Source organism: Prunus persica, chromosome G7 (assembly GCF_000346465.2).
Source record: "Prunus persica cultivar Lovell chromosome G7, Prunus_persica_NCBIv2, whole genome shotgun sequence".
In the NCBI taxonomy this organism is placed as follows: Eukaryota; Viridiplantae; Streptophyta; class Magnoliopsida; order Rosales; family Rosaceae; genus Prunus; species Prunus persica.
The window spans coordinates 5,160,212-5,181,917 of NC_034015.1; the positions used below are offsets into that span (position 1 = coordinate 5,160,212).

At 38.3% G+C, this 21,706-nt stretch overlaps 2 protein-coding genes and 1 long non-coding RNA gene across 3 annotated transcripts; all 3 read right to left on the reverse strand.

Annotated features, from left to right (window-relative positions):
* LOC109950213 lies at positions 250-1,937 on the reverse strand. The gene is made up of 2 exons (XR_002272501.1): positions 1,804-1,937; positions 250-1,291 (listed from the first exon to the last, which is right to left on the reverse strand). It is a non-coding gene; the product is annotated as an uncharacterized LOC109950213 (long non-coding RNA).
* Positions 5,693-8,254, reverse strand: LOC18771699 (transcription factor PCL1). Its single transcript, XM_007203613.2, has one exon. The coding sequence runs from the start codon at positions 7,517-7,519 to the stop codon at positions 6,548-6,550; it is 972 nt and encodes a 323-aa protein (XP_007203675.1). The 5' UTR covers positions 7,520-8,254; the 3' UTR covers positions 5,693-6,547.
* LOC18770707 lies at positions 9,590-11,956 on the reverse strand. Its single transcript, XM_007202393.2, has 5 exons — positions 11,717-11,956; positions 11,436-11,603; positions 10,653-10,763; positions 10,244-10,310; positions 9,590-10,146 (listed from the first exon to the last, which is right to left on the reverse strand). Exons 1-5 carry the CDS (start codon positions 11,873-11,875, stop codon positions 9,851-9,853), a joined length of 801 nt encoding a protein of 266 aa, XP_007202455.1. The 5' UTR covers positions 11,876-11,956; the 3' UTR covers positions 9,590-9,850.

A 21,706-nucleotide genomic window follows, 5' to 3' on the forward strand; every position in this document is an offset into this window, starting at 1 on the left:
AATTAAAAAATAAGTGGAGCTTACACAAAATTAGAAATTGAATTCTTGATTTTGAAGAAATTCAATTCTTGGGTGGAAAATGGTATTTTAATTCTTGGATATCTAATCCATTAGGCATTTATATTTTTTTTACCTATTATATCCTCATACAATTTATAAAATTTCAAATTTGTCATTTATTTTAAGGAGCTTCACTAATATACCCAAAATAAGAGCTGAAATTATTAAAAAAAATTCACACGAAAAACATTTTATAAACACACCCAAAACTCATTTATTAAATAACAAATTAGTGTTGAAGTTCCAATAAATTACAACACTGCCACTATCAAGCCCAACAGAAAGAGAAAAACAAAAACAAAAAAACTCAAAAAGCACCCAAAATAACCCCAACCCAATTTTATAAAAAAACCCAAAATATGGAATTCACTTTACAAACATACCTAAAAACATTTGCTACATAACAAAAAAGTGTTTATCTTCCTATATTTATTACATCTCTGCCATTGATTAACTTAAAACAAGCCCATTACAAAAGACACAAAAAAACACAAGATAAAACTGTACAACTGCAAAAACCCCATGTTCGTAAACCAGCTACCTCACTATAGCACAGCTTCATTGCTTTTGAAAGTAAGCATTTCGTCTTTGTTCATAACAATTTCACATATCTCATCTGAGTCTTCACCAAGTAGAACATGCAGCGCAACCTTCTTCATCAAGCCTCTGTTGCTCTTCTTTCTGCTTTTGTTTTTTCTTTTCTAGTTTAGAAATGATGGCAGCCGAAGAAGCAAGGGCTTTCTCCAACTCGTCCATCACCTGCTTCTTAACTTTTCTCACAACAGGTTGCAGTTTATTACACTATATGTTATCCATTCAGATTAACGACCTCTAAACAGACGCCTTTGTTTAACTTTTCTTTCAGAATTCCTCTAAAGTGTATACATTTCCCTATAACTGTGTTCCCTTACTTTTCTATATTACTAAATAAATTTAATTAATTTTCTTGTTGAAAACTAATATATTACTGTAATCCTGACAACTACACCCACTCAGGTCTGTAGGAGTACCTCATTTTGCGAACGATGCAATCCCAAACAAAAACAACAGGCGACAACATAAGGGAAAATTGATATGCACTCACAGATCCACCCCTTGGCATCATTCTTCCTAATTTCCCACAACCTTTGCATTTACCCATCTGGAGCATACTAAAAGAACTAATCATCAAATACCAATTGCCGAAGCAATAATCAAAATCTGTCCCAAATAGCTCACATGGCCTTCACTGCTGCAGAGAAAGTAAAGAGTCATGATTGAAACCAAAACTTCCATTATATTGGTGAGATGATGGAATAAGACCAAACCGATGAATAATTTAACACTCAATTCAATAACTGGGGAGCTAAAGAACAAAATCACAAAACAGAGGCCAAATTTCAGACCATCAATTGAACATTCACTCAATTTTCTCTTCATCCAAATAGATGGTGGTATCTAATTTGTTCAAATCCGCACTTCACCAAATAGATCCGCACAAAAAATCTACATAGTTACAACAGTTCATCACAAATCCATACATACAATCGTGTGATCTATATATCAGTTCCGATACATAAACATCAAATTCTAACAGTATTAACCACTTCCATAAAAATCAGATCCAAAAACCCCTTAATCTAGAAACATAAATCGAAACCAAATATCAACAATTAAATGAAAATATAGATACACGAAATTAAAGACGATGAGAGAGAGAGAGAGAGAGAGAGAGAGAGAGAGAGAGAGAGAAAGAAAGCAAACCAGGTTAGAATGAGAGCTAGAGGAAAGGGCCTCGAGCTTTGTAAGTCATCCGCGGAAAGCAGAAACCGGAAGAAATTGGAAGCGTTTGGATCCAGAGAAACGGAGTTGTGTAAGAAACGAAAGTGAAAATTTCATAACAGAGGGAAATAACCGAAAGGTCAAAACCGTAATCTAACATAGAAAATAAATTCAAAAATCGACAGCTGTCGATTTTTGGGTGTGTTTCTATGTATTGAATAGTGTAGGGTATATTTATAGTTTCATGTCTATGAATGGATTTTTCACTAATTTTGTATTTTTTTTAACCCAACAACAACGACATTTTAGTAATTAGTACCATTCCAACCCCAATTCCATATGGTTTAGTAAACAACTTCAATAAGAATCTAAAATTTAACTTTCCTCAATCCATATAGTTTAGTAAACAACTTCAATAAGAATCCGAAATCTATTTCTCCTCAATCTAACTCCTTCTCAATTCAATTCCTCATAATCCGATTACAATTAGTAAACATGCTATCATTGATAAATTGTCAGGTAAGTATCAAAGTTTCTCTACAAGGGATTTTTCACAGAGAGAGAGAGAGAGAGAGAGAGAGAGAGAGAAATTCATTCCACAACCTGTGTAATTTGGACAAAATAACCAATCTTTCTTGATGAGTTTATAATTTGAAATTTTAAATGAATTATTTCTACACCAAATCAACTTGATTTTCAAATTGGGTGAATTAAGAGACACTTAAGTGAATTATCAAAAAAATTTAAATTCTTATATTATCCTCATTTTAAGAATTTTTTTATTTTTTATTTTTTTACTTTTTTGTAATTGTATTTTTAGACGTCCATCTTAATACTTTTTTTTATCACCCGTATTAAATGTCAAAAAAAGAAAAACTTTTAAGACGGACTTCTAAAAGAATACAATTATAAAAAATAATAAAAAAAATAATTTTGTTAGTCATGCATGTTACGCGTGATTAAATAAAAGTTTCTCGCATAAGAGGCCTTTTATTAATCATACGTAGTCTTGCAAAGTTTTTTCAGAAAAATATATTTATGTTACCAATTTCATCCAATTATCAGATAAAAATGGACTCGTTTATGAATTATAACTTGGGGTTTTTTCTCCAACATTTTGATCCACTTGGAAAGGTCCCCCTTATTTGGTATCCTATTCAAAAAAATTAAATTAAAAAAATATGATTCTTTTTAAAAATATAAGTTTTCAAATAGTGATTTTAAGATCTAAACACTTGTTTGGTATTGAACTTCAAACTATTTTTAAGATCTATAAAATTTGAAATTAAAATTAGAAAATCAAAAATCCTAGATTCCCAAATTGAAATTAACAAAAGAAAAGGAGAGAGAGAGAGAGAGAGAGAGAGAGAGAGAGAGAGAGAGAGAGCTATAAAACCTCTTCCTTTTTTCTTTTCTTTTTTAAATAATGGGATGTTTTTGGGTTTTTAAAAATGGGTCTACCAAATAGGTTTTCGTGGCTTTGGACTTAAAATCTGTTTTTGAGTTTATAAAATTAGATCCAAGATACCAAACATTCCCTAAATGTTCCATAGACTTTTGCTTAAACAATTACCATACAATAATAGAGTTTTATGAATAGCATTAATATTATGGATCCACATTCACAAGATTCTGCTCACAATTAGAGAGAAATGGAAAATTCACAAGCCAAATTTTGACTTTGCAAAATTAAATTCCATTGAAACTCGAGAGAAGAAGGCTGAAGAGTCTTTTTAGCTCGTCATTAAGTGTTGAGATATTATGTATCCAATTTCTCTGTCTCTTCTCCATCCCCCAAGTGTTTGAAACACGAGCAAAAAGACACAAATGACTTAAAGACTTTTGCTCACTCTTGGAAACTATTTCAGCTTAATTTAACTATAATATCACTCTAATAATATCCAATTATATATGTGCGTTGGTTGGAATCTCCCAAAATCAATGCAAGGCCCTTTGAACATATTTGAATTAGCAATGCCTTGGATAATCTTGAGAAACTTCACAGGATCGAGCAAACAAGAAACCATATAATGGGCATCATTTCCAGAGAATGATTTCATTTATCTATTTTTTGTTTTTGTTTTGACGGAGGTCTTGAGTTCAAATATTATCGGTTTATGGGCATCCGAACATTAGAATAACATTAACCAGTTGAAAGTCAGTTAACTTATCATCATCAAACTCTTAAACCAAATAATAATCCTCCTAGTGAAACCTATGAAAGATGGATCAACAGGCGACTAAATGCTTTGCTGAAAGAATATAGAGATTTTAATACATCCACTGGTTCTGTGAAGTTCCCATATTAAAGTAAGCAAATTGAAGACTAGTGTGGTACATGAGAAAAGGCATGACAATGAAATACCTGTGTAGTTTATAGCTTCAAATGTGACTTTACCTTAATTGGAACCACATACAACTTCAACAGCTGCAATTCATCAAGCATAATCTTAGGCTTCATTAGAATCAATCTTTTGACTTTCTTTTTGAGATTATGCATCTGCTTTACTTCGGATGATAACAGAAGCAGATTAATTATTCACTCCAACATTTTACAATATACTGTATTTCAGTTGAAGGGAGGAGAGATAAAGAAAAGGAAAAGATCAAGTGATGGTGCTGTCAGACCCTGCTCGTTTCTATTTGACGTTATTTTTCCTCGGTTTTTATTACAGAAGGTAGTTTGCTTACTTAGCCCTTGCGCTAAGGATCTAATCAGAGTTTCAATTGTGCAGAAACGGCTAATGTCCACTGCAAGCAAAGTCTTGTAAGGTCAATCAGCCCTTTAAATGGATCAGCTTACAAATTTTGTTCCTGATGGCCCTCTCGTGAAAGAAGCTCTTGAGAGCTCGAAAGACTCAGGCGACAGAATAAACAGGAAGAAGGGTTGTGATAACTGGGTTCAAGAGCTTGCACTCATAAAAGCCTTCTACCCCACACAACCCAGATTACGATACACATGAATAACAGCAGGTTGTCATGCTGTAATCACAAGATTACGCAGATTCTTTTTATTCTACGCTTAGCTACAATATTCACTTGCATGAAGGACAGGTAAGTTAAAACTGATGGTTGGGAAGCAAGAACAAGAATATGCAGATTCTCTTATTCTAGGTTTAACTACAATATAACCTTGCAAGCTGGACAGGTAAGTTAAAACTATGGCGGGGATGTAAGAAGGATGCGATAAATATGGATAGTATTAAACTATGAGGAACTATGGAATTCACTTCACGAAATTAGACACCAAGAACTCTGACTATCTCCAATACTTCAATATATGGAAAACAGAGACCATTTTTTTCACCATGCAGTTACGAGAATTTAAGGTTTCACCAACAACCCTCCAGACAGTTTAATGTTTTTGAATTTTCATTTCAGGCTGAGCAATTATGTGATAAAAGGATTAAATCTACTCATAATTAGTAATTACCATCAAACTTTCACTTTAAAAGGGGGTCTATACTATTACTATACCATTCTCTATCGCTTTCATCATATATAATTCTAGTCACTTGCATTACAAATTTACAAGGAAAAAGAAATAACTTAATGGGACTCTCACAACTTTGTCAACTTTGAGGATGCTGCTACATCAATTAATCCTTCCACCAGTATTTTCTATTTCACCTTCATCTAAATATTTGCAAATGTTTAACCAAAAAAAATTATTTGAAACTGAGTGATCTTCCATTACCTCATGCTTTAGATTGGTGTTGTTTTCAATAGTGATCAAGAAAGACAATCTATAATAAAACTAATATCCCAGTAAATATGCAAACAACAAAGAATTGCTGAGTCCCTTATTTGATGCAACACGAAAGAATATATGAGCTATAAAGTGATCAAAGCACCAAGATATAAAGCCATATGAAATCAAAGGTCATGTAGCATTAAGATAACCTTCTTATAAAATCAGAATTGTTTCGACAGATCCCCTAATATCAGGGTTTAAGTTGTCTACAAAGTCACACAATGTACAACAAGTACAACTTACCTCTACATGAGACTAAACTAAGAGATGCAAAGGCATAAAACTCCACAAAGAAGATATTTCTTGATAAGCCAAGAAATGCAGTAGCAAATATGTTAAGCACAGTTACCAACAGCATCCTTAGCTATCCAGAGAACATACATAAGAAAGCACTTGCCAACATTATTTATCCTCATCTGCAAGCTCAAAATTAGTCGTTTGTCGCTTCTTCCACCCCCACCGGCAATACCAATGAGAAAACCCCTCCCCCCAGCAAGAAGACTCCGAGTTCAATGAAAACCCAGTTGATTTGTCAGTATAACACGGAGAAGGGCTTGAATTGCTGTCGCTTTGAGTGACATCACTAGAGGGTGACAGGGGAGATATAGATTAGATGCTACTACCAGCAATATAATTACACAAGTAGCAGTTCCAGAGAAAAGGCCACATAGAGACGCCCCCTAATACTACTCAACTCCATAAATTACAGTGAAACAAACCCCGATGGTCACCAACGCTTAGTAACCTGAAATTTTGGATCTGGAAATGGAATTCACAGATCTCATTTGAAGCCCACTAGCAATCACCACCAACCAAGGTTACTAAGACCCACTAACACAACAAGGAAATCCAATAATTTAGATCCTGAATCAAACCTCTAACAAGTACAACCACACACCAATTTCACAAGACCCAGAAATTAAATGAACTCAAAAGCAAGATGAAAACAAAACTGATGACAATTACACAAATTCAATCCTCCCCGGTTGGAAACAGAGTAAGAACTTTCCTGCCACCAGTTGCATTAGCTGATTCCAAGTCCTCTACATAGCTTCCTGGCACTGGATTATGCAGTGGCGCCCCCATCCTATGAACTGGCTGTGACGACTGCCTTGCCAAGAATGGATGCTCAAATTGGCCATTTGGTGGGGACCCAAAATGCCCCACCTGCCTGTGATACTGGGGATGGGCTGCCACCGCCGCAGCCGCAGCCGCAGCCATCTGCTGCTGCTGCTGCTGCTGCTGGTGATGGTGCTGCTGCAGAGCCACCGGCACGAAGGGCATGAAATGCTCCGAATTGGGCCTTCCCCCGGGATGCGGGTGCAGGAAATGAGCCGGAACCGGCGAGCTTGCAAACAAATGATCGGTGGCGGGGTCTGCGGAGGCTGCCAATCCTCCGCCTCCGCCTCCGCCGCCGCCGCTGCCTCCGCCGGACAAGCCCTGCATACGCTTGAGATAGAGACGGTACTTCTGCAAATGGCTGGCAACATTCTCCCGGGTGAGGCCGTCCACGCTCATGAGCTGCATTATGGTCTTGGGGACGGCGTTCTTGATCCCCAAGTGTGCCACGGCGTCCACAAAGCGCTTGTGGAGCTGCGGGGTCCACACGAGGCGGGGCCGCTTGAGCGTGCGGGCGGGCTCTTCCCCGCCCGCACCAGACCCCAGGTCGGCAGAATCGGCGAATTCGGCGGAGGAGTTGGGGTGGGTCGGGGTGGCGGGAGGCAAGGAGGAAGGAGGAGGAGGTGGAGGGGTATGTGGTGGCTGAGGAGGTTGTGGGGGTTGTTGGTTTTGGGGGCTACTTGGGTTGTTGGGGTTGTTGTTTCTGATGTCAAAGGCCAAGGCAAGATCAGGAGTGATTAGGGTTTGGGATAAGGGCATGAGCTCCTCGGGTGAAGGAAGCTCTTCTTCCCACCTGGAGAACCAATTGGACTCATCTTCCCTCATTATTGTTTTCTTATGAATCTCTCTCTCTCTCCTCCTCCTCCTCCTCCTCTTCCTCCTCACTCCTACAAACTCTTCTACAACACTCAGCTGCTTACCCACCAACCCAATTCCCACTATTTTGCTCTCCTAATTTCCTCCTCACACACTCATCATCCCACAGCTCAGCTCAGCTCAGCTCAGATTTGAGAATGAATAATTAACCACTTAAAAAGCAACAACAAAAACAGCCAGCTATTTGGTAGGGTGGATTCGGATTTGGAATTGGATTGAATTGTTGCGAGGTTGAGGGAGGGAGGGAGGGAGGTGAGGGGATGGATAGGTGAGGAGAGAGGTTCGAGGTGGATCTTGTTTCTTCTTTTCCGCTTTTGTGAAGGGTTGATGGGGTACTGTTTCTTTGTTGTTGCTGATTGTTTTTGTTTTGTTTTATTAATTTTTTTTCCTCTTTGTGATGATTTTTATGGGAGTTTTAAATTTATTTTTTTATTTTTTTATTTTTTTAAAATTCCGGGATTTGAGGGTCTATCATGCCATACTTGAGACTTGAGACTTGAGAGTGAGTGTTACAACAAGATCCATAGACTTGAGATCCATAGATTTTTCTTTATCATTTTTATTTTTTTCTGAATATTATATACGTTTTTATCTCCCTGTCTTTTGTAGCGCGTGAAAATCACGCTCGTGCGGAATCTGAGATTTCGACTCGACGCACCTTCACCTGATGACACGTACACACTTTATGGGAGAGTGGAGGTTTGTTCACTTCATTACAGCAAATATTGTACGGTAAAAATGGGTTACTCTTTTGATTTAGGAAAGGAAGGGATTTATTAGAAAGAGAAACAACTCACATGCAAAGTTTGGTCACTTTGAGGGATTTGCTAAGGAGTTGTTTCACAACATTTCTTTTTCATTTTTTTTTTAAATTGAAAACTGAAAACATGTTTTGTAATAGATTTCATTTTCAGTTATAAAAAAGAGAGTGAAATCTAGTTTTCAAAATCATCATTAATAACTTGAAACTGTTTTCATTTTTTATTTTTTTTCATTCCATAACTTTACATCACCACACATGAAATGCACTCCAATTATCAAAATGAGTATTTAGAACCTCCTAACTTGGACTTGACCACTCGATTATTGCGTTCTACCACAGACCAAGTCCAAGCCTTGGGACTTCTAAATCCAAAATTCACCAAAAAATCATCCTAATTCCATAAAAATTCACCGAAGTATACTACAACCTCTTTGTAACATGCACTTTCATTTCATGATCTCAAATTCACAATCTGATCTAAAAAAATTCCATTTTCAAGTTCCACATAAAATTCAAAGGGTTCTTTTTAAAATCTTATTTATGAGTTTATTTATTATATTTTTCATTATTTTTAACAAAAATAAGGATTTTGAAAACTTGAAATAGCATCTCTCTTTAATTTTTCTTTAACGTGACAAGCTGAAAATGGTGTATAAGTTTGGTTAACATTTCTAACATTTTCACTGTCGTATTTGCTCAGACACTTGAACAACTAAACAAAAATAACATAACACAAAAAGGTTCCCAAACACTCCATGTTACAGCAAAAATACTAAGGTGGACCTATGGAGTAGTTTCCAACTAGTTTGTTCCAAACAGAAACCTGTGAGTTGTGGCAAAAGGAGCTGAGGATGAAGTACACATATTACAAGCATCCTTGGCCATATTTAGAGGCTGATGCTAAATCGAGCCAACACATTCAATAAAGAGGCTCAAGCTCAACTGAGGACCTGAAATTGCTCAACTAAGCTTGCCTTTTCAGGCAACACAACACTAGCGAGCAAGTATGGTGTGAACTTCCAAATAAATTGCCAATAACAGAAAGATAAAAATGGCTCTCTGCATTTAATCATCTACTACTAAGGGAGAATCAAGATAACAACAATGCAAACATTAACTAGTATGCCTTTTCTTTTACTGAACTCGTTCTAGAGGGTGATTATATTTCTATTTTTTCACTTACGAAAATCAATTTGGAAATCTACCTGTGCTTACAGCCCAGAGCCATGCCCTGCTTAAATAAAAGGCCAATGACGAAGGTGAAAGAAGTACAGTTCATTTCAAAATTATATTCTCAATGCAACAAGATAGAAATGATTTGATGATAATCTACACCTAAGCATTTAAAACCACATGCAGCCACTATTAGAAACTGAAACAAGGTTGCTCCTACTCTGGCACTTCGGTTTTTCTCATTTCTACAAGACAATTTTATTAAACTCCAAAAGACAAAGGAGGAGGTCTCTAATGTGTCTCAAAACTCTTTCAGAATGCTTAAGCATGGGAAGGAACCTTGCTCACGAAGTCATACCACTTCGCTGACTACTACTGACTTTGCCTTTGTGGTTTCTGATAAGCTGGCGAGGAACAAACTTATTTTCCTTCTTAGTGAGCCGGAGGCGCTTAGTGAGATAGAGAAAATTGTTGGCTCTCTGCCTGGCTATCTCCCCCTCCTCTTCAGGAGTAATCTCCCTCAGCGTCACCATCAATTGGTAGTTGTTTGGTCTCACTTTAGTTCCATTGTTGCTTTTACCATGGTAGTAAAGTCTGTTCTTGTGGAATCCCAAGAATCCCTTTCCAACAAATGCCCCAGCTGTAATAAGGAGAGATTGCAGAATAATGAGGATTGAGTTTTTAAGAAAAATAATACAAATAAATAAAGGAAACTTTACTTGACTTGCTTTATTTACCAACAAGGAGACGTTCTGGATCCAACCCATGATTATATGTTGCTTCTGCTCGGGCGGAGTGAAGAGCCTGCAAAACAGTACCTTATTACATAATGTTGACATTCCGTGGTTTCTAGATGAGCATAATCAAAGAATTGTGAACAAAATATCAAAACCAAAACTGATTCAAATTCAACAAACGGAATCATTCATATGATGATAACTAATGCTTACAGGAAAGAAATATCAAAAGGATATATATAAAACATTTGATGGTACCACAATAAGGTGAATCTCTCATATACAGTATTCCTGCCTTCTTACAAGTCATAACAATTCAAAAATGAAAATCAGTTCCTGCGCTCCTTATTTATGCAATTGTTTTATAAAGTTGAACTTATACTAAGAAAGTGCAGAATGGCTCAATAACCTGATACACAGTTTTTACAGCTTGCTTGTCTGTCACTTGCAGTTGCAACAATGCATCTTCAACACGCATACCACGAATCAGTTTAGCAACCAAGTTGACCTTATTAGAGCTCTGCAAGCAGGAAGTGAGCAACTAATAAATGTATGCTGAGAAAAAAGGGGGAAGAAGTTGAAAACACCATCAAACATAGACTTAAGCAGTCAGTTAGGTGATCAAAGATCCTTTGATGCTAATGTGAAGATGAAATATCTAAGATATCCTTTCAATTGCTAGTATTATTAGCAGCCAACAACTTCAAAGCAAAAAACAACAGACATTACTTTTAACAAAAACCCATTGCTCCCCCGGGCACAAAGAATGCCCGCAAACCCCCTTTGCACTGCAGTCATTTCCCAAATACACCACACCCCACATAAATAACAGCACAAACAATAATACAGAAAGTAACAGTTCTTCTAAGTTGTTCAAACCCCCCTCAAATTTAGGCATCCCAAGGTAACTGAACCAGTCAACTGTGCTTTAGACAGAAAGCAATAAGCATTCAAATTGGTGTTGAGAGATTAGTGTATGTAACAAAAATCCGTTACGGTTCCTAGTCCAAAATAAAAGTTGATTAATGTGCATGAAAGGAACGTTATAACCCACTTGAGAGAAGAAATGTTTAATGTCCAGATGGTTCAAAAATATTCCAGAAACAAAAAAAAAACAAAAAAACAACAAAAACAACAACAACAAAAAACTTAGAATCTCTTGGAAACCTTTAAAAGGATGCAAATATGGTACCATTTTTATGCCCTTTAAGACAAATTGAACTTGTGAAGGTTTAGAGAGCGGTTTCTGGTTGTGTTCTTCATTCCTTTCACCATCTGATGCAGAGACAGGAGCCACCGTAGATTGAAGAGGTGATTCGACAGACGAATCTGCAAGCAAGTTCCTTGAACTGGAAATCCCCTTTGATAGCGAAAACAAAGACAAAAAAATGTGACAATTGAAACAGAAGTTGAAATTGAAAGAAAGAAGAAAAAAAATCCCCGAGTCTTAAAATTAAAAAGTATTGTGATTACCAAGTGCTGAAAGCAGTGATAAAGAGGCCTTGCAATGGTTTGAGGAGATGGTCTCCAGAGTCTCTGAAAATGAGAAGAAGAAGAAGAAAAGTTTGCAGCAGATACTCGTTTACCAATATGACTGATTAGGGACTGCAGATTCCTCTGCCAACCCACCATAGCTTCAACCCTTACTCTGAGACACAACACGAACCCTTAGTCTGAGCTTAGCACAACACGATATGGGATAGAAAACTAATCCTAAAAGGGGAAAACCCATTGTGGAATAGAAGAAAGACATTCAGACCAAGTGACCGAACTCTATGGGTTGGGCTACATTAAAGATCCTATTCTAAAATGGATGTAGCTTAACTAAAGCCCAATGCCAAGCAAAGCCCTAGACTACAAGTGAACAAATTGGCTTCCACTAAGCCCTTAACCCAACATGAGGTGGAGCCTTAACCCGACACAAGATGGGACCCTATTAGGATAGTGGGCTTAGTCAGCCCAACATAGGTTGTCAACCAAAAAGGAATTGTTCTTGCGATTTAAGGTTTATGGATATCCTACTCTAAGACAAGAGGATTGGACTTAGAACAAGACCCATCGGTGGATAAGAATAGGATCACATCCTCATGACAAAAGGTGTACACGTTAGGCCTCATTCAAGGTAATAGCCCGATCCTAACTAGTCCAAACAAATTGGATCTTATTGTATGACAAAACCACATATTGGGTTTAAGTCGTAATCCTTATGGGCTCAAGTCGTATTGAATCCTAAGTCTCACATATCGGGTTTAATTCAAAGCCCTTCCCTATTTATTCTAAAGGTTCATCATAGGGCCTAGAAACACAACCTATAAGTAAATTTTCCTAAGGCGAAAAAGAGTGGGCCCAACATAGAATCCCAAGCAATCTAACAAGCACACGCAGTCACACAAGACAGGGTTGACCTATGGGAAATTTCTAAGCTCTCTAGTGTGGCTAAGTGTCTCCTTATAACTCTGGTAAGGCTTGGGGGAGGAAGCTCCCATTGTGCCTCTCAAGATGGGCTATTTAAGGTGAACTACCTTGGTCATCAACGCAGTTGCTCTTCTTGACATATATCATGGTCTGGAGTGGGCCATGGGTACTGGTCCGTGTGGTAGAGGAAATTGGTCGTTGTCACAGCACAGGGCGAGTGGGCCAAGCCCTAGAAACTAGAATTCGCCTGGTTATAGGGCAAAAAAAGTGCAAGTGTATGCAGGTTAAGCTCATTGAATTGGGTCTTTGTTTGGAAATAGCCATGGATGCATTGGAGTCTTTTCTATCCTCAGTAAAGTCGCAAATGTGGGCACCCACACTTTCGTTAGTGATGTGGAGAGATGAAAGGTTCAAGGAAGTCGATAGGTGATCCTTCGAAAGAACAAGTACAACAAGGGTGATCAAAATGTAAATTCGGAAAGAGGAAGATCGACTAGCCAACCAAAGTAAAGGACCTCCTTGAGATGGGGAGAGACTTTGACCACTTATAGGAATGTTATTCAATAGCACACCAAATGCACGCAATAAAGCAGTGCCCTTGGAAAGAAAGAGGAGCAAAGAGGGTTGATTTACAACTTTAAAGCTGAAAAGAACCACAGAAAGAAAAAGGACGGTCTTATCTTCAAAGGGGACCAGGTCAACCATAGCTTCTTTGATCATGCCGGAATGGGGAAGAAAAGAATGTCAATCATTAGCGAGAAGAAAAAGCGGGAGACCCCGCTCTTTCCACAATATCTGAAAACCTCTCTTGTCAACCCTATCTATCAACAAACGATATAGGATTGGGATAAACAATCTTTTCCCTGTGTTGGAAGATTGTAATAATATTACAAAGGTAATGAGGGATCTATATTACTTACCACAACTCTATTCCCGACTTGAAATCAATAAAGGACTTTAAGAGAGGATTCAAATTCCCGTTCTATAGATAACATTGCCCCTATTGTAGGGCTAACTTTCGTACTCCTAATCTGCTAGCACTATAAGTTTCCTTATACCTAGAGAAGGACGACCTCGAGAGAGTAGACGGCATGTAGAGTAGAAACTCCATATCGAGAGAGCAGTTGGAGTTCTAACTATAGCAGCAATCTATCTCATATTGGGGAGAAGTGTATCGCCCGCGATCAAACTAGAAATTTCATAAGAGAAGAAATCTCATAGCGTAGAAAAGAAAGGAGAAATAGTTTTGATTTTAGGAGAATCCCTTTTTTGTTTGCCTTTACGAGTTGAGTAAAGAAAAAAAAAAGCGCTTTATCGTTATTTAAGGTTATAACACTCTAATGACAAAGCGTTCAATCACGGGTATTTTCTTTTTCGAGATTGGGTTGGTGTTCAGTGTACCTTAGCACCAGATCAAAAAGAATGCATTGGATAGATGCCAGGGCATTAGGAAGGAAGGACGCTTTCAAAGGCGAAAGGCCATGGGGAGATATCGTCTGTGATTCATGGATCTTCGATCAAGAAACCGTATCCAAGCTCCGAGGCTAGTCTACACTTTTTGGACTTTTGAAACTTAGTGAATTGAAATATCTGAGTAGCTAAAGGAAGGGAAATCAATCGAGAGCTCGTTAGTAGTAGCGAGCGAAAACGGCTTAGGGCTTTGAAGAGAAACAAACATGAAGCTTCGTTCTTCAGCAAAGTGTTCACTTTTTTTTCGCCAGGTTTCGTTTGATTTGTTGTGGATTGGAAGATGGAAAAACCAGCAAGCTAATCTCCTTGATTCTCAAGTCGAGGGCGCAGTGAACTGTAATTGTGAAAGGGCTGAAATATCTGGCCAAAGAAGGTGATAACCTTATAGATTCGTTACCATGGTTTGAACCTGTTGAAGGAAAAGTGTGAACCTCCCAACATAATTTCACCACCACTAAATAAATAATGGGGTTTTATTATTTTTAGGTTCGACCCATCGAGACGCAAGTCTCTTAATTACAATCCCTTGCTTCAAAGGAACACCCTTTGATTCCATCATAAAGAAACAGAACGTGTGTGTTTGATTTTGCAGCTGCTCCCAAGTCCAACCTCAGGATGCCTACGTATCCCTCGTGGGAATCAAGCCACTCATAGTTCAAAGATTCGCAAGGAATGGATGACTCATTGCAAAAGGAGGAATTTGATTGAATTTGATTGAGGAGTGTTTAAGTGAATTAGCTAAATAAACCAGGGATTCGATATGGAGTTGTGTTTGAGATGGTTGCATCTAGACTGAATCTCTAGATTGCCTACGTACCCTTTCAAAGGGATAAACCAACATAGTTCAGAAATGATTTGTCTGGAGATTTGATTGATGACAATTTGGTTGCGGTTGCGTCTATTGAGATGTTAGACTGCCTACGTACCCTTAATGGGATCAAACTGACGTAGTTCCAAAATTTGGAAATTAATGGGTAAGTATGGCCCAAGAATTGGTGTCTTTGAGACGATTTGAAGATTTTCATAGGTAGATTACCTATGAGAAAATTTTGAAATTAATGGGTAAGTGTAGCCCACTAATTGAGAATTTGTATTTGAGAGATTTGAATTTAATCTCATTGACATTTTCATGGGTAGATGACCCATGAGAAAATTTGGAATGGTTTTGTACCATTTTTTTCATTGTCAATATCAAAGAAAACTAATGGGCAATTTTGATGAACCCACCAATTTAATTTGACCATTAACACGTGCATTTGTATCCATGCATGATTTGGAGGATTTGAGATTAATGGGCTTTTGTGATCAACGAAACCCGCTAATCCATATTGATGCTCCTTTAAAATCTTTTGGGAGTTGAGCTTGATGCTCGGCGCATGATCAATCATTTATTTGGACTGAAGTCATCGTCACAGCATGGTTGAGTCGCTTGGCACTCCTTTCTGAATAGTTTCTTTGCCACAATGGTTGATTCCCACATTTCTCAGTGTCGCTTTTGAAGTGGTTTTGTACCACTTGACATCTGGTGTGGTTTTGTACCACTTGAGTCTTTACTTGACTTTTTGAGAATTAATAAGACTTTTTTTATTTGAGCCCATTAACCCACACTGAGATGAGCCCATTGTGTCTTGATATCCACTTTGACATTAGACCATTGGGTCTTGAGATACCTGCTCCATCCAATATATTTTAATGGGAAGGACTTGGACTTTATGTCTTGGGTTCTCAGATTTATTGTGTGGTCTTCGTACCTTCTTGTCGTTGAGTTGATTTCAAATTCGAGAACGCATTTCCAACTGGACTTAGGCTAAAGATAGTTACACACCAATGGCACTGGGAATCGCCTTGAATGCGTTTTGAATGTATGGGCCGTGAAATTTTGAAACTTCACTTTTGATTCAAAGAAGAAACCATTTTGTTTCTTCCCTTCTGGAGCTTCACGTGGTGGGCTCACCAAAGGGAGCTTTCTCCCTTTTTATCACAAACAAATCTTTCAGAAGCAATTCTTGTTGTGGGGGCCATAGGGGTAAGGAAAACTTGGGATTGCTGCCCAGTTGCCTTATTATTATTTTTTGTTTGTTGTAGGGACCAAGACAAAGCAATTTGTCTTTGTTTGTGAATCGGTTGCTTTTAAATCGGTGCTTTGCAGGTGGCGTAAAACCAACAAGGATAAACTTCAACAGTGGCTCGCCACAACACCCATCTTCATCTCGGAAAACCCAAAGTCAGAGGCAAACCCCTGCTCACGATTTCCTTGCAAAGAAACCACATTTGATTTTGCTTTGTGATGATTGAAATCATCGTGACAATCCCCACGGATTGAACTTGTGTTTGAGATGCTTGAAGGCATAGTAGAGAGACCCAACAGTCTTGCTTGCTGTTTGGAATGATGAAACCGTGAAGGAAAAGTGATTGTGGCCCTGCTTTGCTGCAGCTGGTCCCTCATAGCTTGGTGTCATTAACAAGTGTCTTTTAATTTGATTAAGACACCCAAGGATAAAAGTCCAACAAACAAAACGAATGCTTTTGATATTCTTTCTTTGTTTGCTTTTCCATCAAAAGAAGAAACAATTTGTTTCATCCCCTCTGGGATTTCACGTGGTAACCCACATGCCTATCTTCCTGTTTTTTTTCTTCAGTTCCATGCTTGTATGGATTTTATAGAGATAAGCTCCTTTTTGTTGACTTGCTGGCAACAAGTGTTTCATGTGGAAGGCAATTCAATTGCCGTGGGCGTCTTTTTGATTTGCTGAGGTGAGTCCTTGATTTCAAGGACCTTTTAGCTTGCCATAGAAGAATATGTCCTCTTGCTTTGTTTCTTTGCTTTTTTTTTTTAGACATTCATGTGGTGGCTTCCACCACATCCCTCTTATATATTTTTTTTTTCCTTCTGTTTTTCTCCTTCACAAGGAAGGCTTTGTTCTAGACTTCGTGATGGAATCACCACATCATGGTCCGTTCTTGCTTTGCTTTTTTCTTGCAGCCAAGTCAGACTTGGAGTTGTGACTTTCCCTTGTGACGGGTTTGAGATGGTTTCCACCATCATATGAGATCAATCCCTCTGGATAATTTTGGGTGCTTTACACATCGCAATAACTTGTTTTGGATGCTTTGAACATCACCAAGAGAGAGGCCTTGCAGTGGATTTGTGAAGGTTTGCTCTGTATTTTTTTGGTACAGGAGGAGCTAGGTCCAGCAGAAGCCATGGGAGCATACTTTGCTCTAGTGTTATTGCTTGCTTTTCTCTGCGTTGCATGACTCCTCTCCTCCTTCGACTGGTACCCTTTTTTTTTTCTAGGCCACTTGGTGGGTTCTCCCCCACATCATCGGCTATTCTTCCTTTGATGCTTCTTTGTGGCTTTGGATGCTCAAGGCATCTGTGAGAGAAATCTCGTTGTCTTGCTGCTTTTAAGAACAAATAACCAAGAAATTCATATAGAATTCATTGAAATCTGTCAGCAATTCATTTGCTCCTGTATGCTCTCCTCCCTCGGTAGACACGAACAACATTGAACAAGTCTTGCCATTATGCTGCTGTAGTAAGAGAAGCCCAGAAAATTCCGGGAGTTTCTCTACGTCTTTTAATGGCACCACAAACCAATTCTGGTTTTGTGACGATTAGCCCCATCACAATAAGCAATCCTTACAGAGTGCTTGTGAATTGGATGCTGAGCACATCCTGGAAGCGTCTGAGAGGAGCTACACCTTGGGCAGATCAGGACTTGATCTCATAAATGATTGAAATCATCTTGGCTGTCAATCCATAGCTGGATGTCTTGGAGGTATTTGAGAGGAGATACGCCTAGAGTAGATTCTTGACTTAATTTGTGATGATTTCAATCATCACAGCCAAGAATTCCCATGGGTTGATTGTACTGGATGTTGAGTGCTTCCTTGGAAGTCTTTGAGCAGAGCCTTGTCATAGAGAGATTCCTAACCTTTTTTATGATGATAGAAGTCATCATAGCCAGGAATCCTCTTACGTGCTTGCTCTTCCTCTTTGTTCCTGCGGCTCTCCCCAAGCCTTGCAGCATCTTCTTTTATTTTTTTTTTTTGTATCCTTGTACAGCCTGCCGGTTGCCCAAGCTCTTTTTCAGCCTCCCCCAAATATTTTCACAGCCGTATTTTTTGTAGGCTAGCTATCAGAGGTCACTTTTGTGGAGGACTCTTCATGCAGTAATCACTCCACCAAAACAGGAACCACCAAACTCTCTTGAGAGTTTTCATTGGTTGGTCAAACTCCTATTTTTTTTAAAACTCCTTTAGGGTATTTTCATGTGGGATTGAATTGCTTATCCCTTGGCTTTGAAACTTGAAAAGCCTATTGGATAATTGGCTTAACTTTTTTTTTGAAACACTTATCATCTATATTAGATAAGCTTGCTAGACGTGGGCTTAGGCAAATGCAATCCAATTTTTTTGTGAAATTTTTTTTGGTTCAACATATGCCCCCTCAAGCATTGTGCGTGAAACAACTCTTCGCGTGCAAGGTTTGATAACTTTTCTAGACAAGAATTTGGTTTTCTTTTGCCCTTTTTTTCTTCAACCATTCACAGTTTATACTCGTGTGGGTCAGGAGTTCTTGTGTAGCAGTTTAACCACATGCTATCATTTGTTGGATAAAAAATAGATTTTGATATTTTACGGATGCATCTAGCTTTTAGGCTAGATTGCCTACATACCTTGTAAAAGGATCAAGCCGAACATAATTCACCTCCTTGAATTGAGGTACTGAAGGGGGATTTTTGGACTTGTGACTGAATCTAGTTCTTTTGCTTGGGCTTCCCTTTTGGTTTTTAGCCCACATAGCAATTTTTTTTTTTTAAAGCTCTAACTTCTGCTTGAACTGCCCTTTTGGGTTTTCAGTCGAACGAGTTTTTTTTTTAGCTCTAACTTTTGCTTGGAAGGCCCTTTCTGGTTTTCAGTCCAACGAGCCCTTTATTTTTATTTATTTTTATTTTTATTTTATAGCTCTAACTTTTGCTTGGACCGCCTTTTCGGATTTTCAGCCCAACGAGCTCCTTTTTTCTTTTAACAAACAGTTTATACTCATGTGAATTGGAGTTCTTGTGTAGTATACAGTAGTTTTACCACGTGCTAACACCATTGGTGGAAAATTTATGGCTAGAGCTAGCTTTTGGGCTTGTTTGCCTAGGTCTCTTTTATTTGAGGTAAAGAAAGGGACATTTGATATTTGCGACTGCATATAGCTTTTAGGACTAAATTGCCTACGTACCCTTTTTGAGGGATCAAGTCAACTGTAGTTCTTTTGCTTAGGCTTTCATTTCGGATTTTAGCCCACATAGCATTTTTTTTAAGCTCTAACTTTTGCTTGGACCTCCCTTTCAGGTTTTCAGCCCAACGAGCTCTTTCTTTATTTTTATTTTTTTTAACAAACATTTTATACTCATGTGAACTGGAGTTCTTGTGTAGTATACAGCAGTTTTACCACGTGCTAACACCATTGGTGGAAAATTTATGGCTAGAGCTAGCTTTTGGGCCTGCTGCCTACGTCTCTTTCATATGAGGTAAAGAAAGAGACATTTGAGATTTGCGATTGCATCTAGCTTTTAGGACTAAATTGCTTACGTATCCTTTTTGAGGGATCAAGTCAACCATAGTTCTTTTGCTTGAGCCACCTTTCTGGGTTTTTGCCCATGAAACATTTTGTTTTATCCTGCTCTTTCGGGCTTCCAACGCAATGGACCGTTTAGACATAATTTCTTAACGAACTTCGCATTAACACAAGGTGAAACGTGTTTCCCTTTAGAGCTCGAAAACTCGTGACCTCATTAACAAGGACCTTAGTAAAGACGAGAGTCCCTGCTAGTTGAACAGCGTCAATGGAATTCCTCTGTAAATGGATGGTTGACATCTTGCTCTATCTTCTCCTTGGTGGAGATGTAATTGACTTGAGCTATGTCGTTCTTCCCTTTTAACCCTTTTAAGCCTTTTTGAAAATTTGCCTTTCATTGAACTTTGATCTTCCCTTTTTGTTTTGTTTATATGAACCTTCCCTTGTTGATGATTGGAAAGATCCTCCAAACATTGAAAGACTATGGTGCATGGTGGCTTTTTGCCCCCTGGTCTTTTGAATACCAAGACTTGAAGTAGCTCTGTACTCACTTCATCTCCCCTAAACACCGATTGCTCGAGGATAGTGAGAAGTTCCGATTCAGAAACGTTTGAGTTTGGCTTTGGGAGAGTTGCTTTGAGTATGCCATTCACTTGTTGAATTTTGGGTTGGCATTGCTTTTCTTCCCCTTTTGCTCTTTTGATTTTTTATTTTTTTTATAACCATACTGCCTCCTGAATTGGGTTGATTGGTCTTTCGAAGAGCCCAAGTTGTATGTTTCAACAAACTGGACTCTCCTTGGTCCCTTATCGAGAACTTGAACATTTTCTTTAGCTTGGTCTTCACAACTCCTTCACCTCTTGAGGATGACCTAATACAAGATGCATAGTTTACTCAAATGGTTTTGTCGGACTCAAGTGCCTTTGCCTTTTGGGGTTTTTTTTTTGTTCACCTTCTCACTCCGACCTAGCTTTTTCAGCTTTTGAAGATTGAGCTAAGGTAAGGCCAGGCGGTCCATAAAACTTTGCATTTGAGTAATTTATCACTTCCCTTATAAGCAGGTCAGAGTTGGCTAAACCCTCATTTACTCCACAAATATTTGAAGCATTGGTGGAGTGTAGGATAAACGGCGTCATATGTGTCCAGTCACGGAGGACTTAATAGGACATTGTCACATAGACGAAAGCGCTCATAGAGAAATTCACATTTCCAGTTGCAGTGTGATAAAGAGCACGTGGCTTTTTGCCCAAGTTTATTGAACCCATGTATGGTATGGTCAACACTGGGAGGGCATTTTTCGTTCACATATCTTTATAACATGTAGCATTTTGATTGGGATCAAATTCACTGCGAAACTGCAATCCCACAAGATTCGGTTAACTGTTATGCCAACCTTGCCAGTGACATAAAATGGAGTGCCATTTATGGCGGGATTTGGAACTTCCATTGTCACAGCATTTCATAAAGGATATTTGGATGACTTTCCTATGCTTAAACTTTAGGAAAGCTCAACTTTCTTCAACAAATATGATGTGTTTGATCGGAACAGAAAGTGACCTCGTCAACCTCAATATCAACATTGTCGTCTTTTCCACAGGCTATAGTGCAGTATAAGACCTGTTCTTTTGTCTTATATTGACTTGTGAAGAACTGTGCTGAAAACAATTGAGCGAAGGCAGCAAAAAAGCTTGCAGGCTGTTCATGTTCATCCTTTTTGTAGGATGAGAACTTTCTTTGTTGCCCCCTTGTTCCTTCTTTCTTTTCACACTTGTCTTGACTATCCTTGGAGTTGACTAAACCATTAGTCAAGCTATTTGAGCATTTTATTTGGCTATTTTCATCCACAATAGTAACCAAGACTAGCATGGCTTCAGACTTTGTGTCTTTAATCTTCTAGCCTCGAGCTTGGGTTGTTGGTTTTGAAATATTCTCTTCTTGGATAGGAGATTTGGAACTTATTACCTCATCACATTTGAGGCTAAAAGTATCCTTCATGAATGATG

Bases quoted from the DNA above. Each gene is read 5' to 3' on its own strand.
- LOC18771699 (XM_007203613.2), bottom strand. From the start codon at position 7,519: ATGAGGGAAGATGAGTCCAATTGGTTCTCCAGGTGGGAAGAAGAGCTT.
- LOC18770707 (XM_007202393.2), bottom strand. From the start codon at position 11,875: ATGGTGGGTTGGCAGAGGAATCTGCAGTCCCTAATCAGTCATATTGGT. The intron at 11,604-11,716 runs GTAATCACAATA...TCGCTATCAAAG, and splicing joins ATCACTGCTTTCAGCACTTG to GGGATTTCCAGTTCAAGGAA. The intron at 10,311-10,652 runs GTTATTGAGCCA...ACTGTTTTGCAG, and splicing joins CTGTAAAAACTGTGTATCAG to GCTCTTCACTCCGCCCGAGC.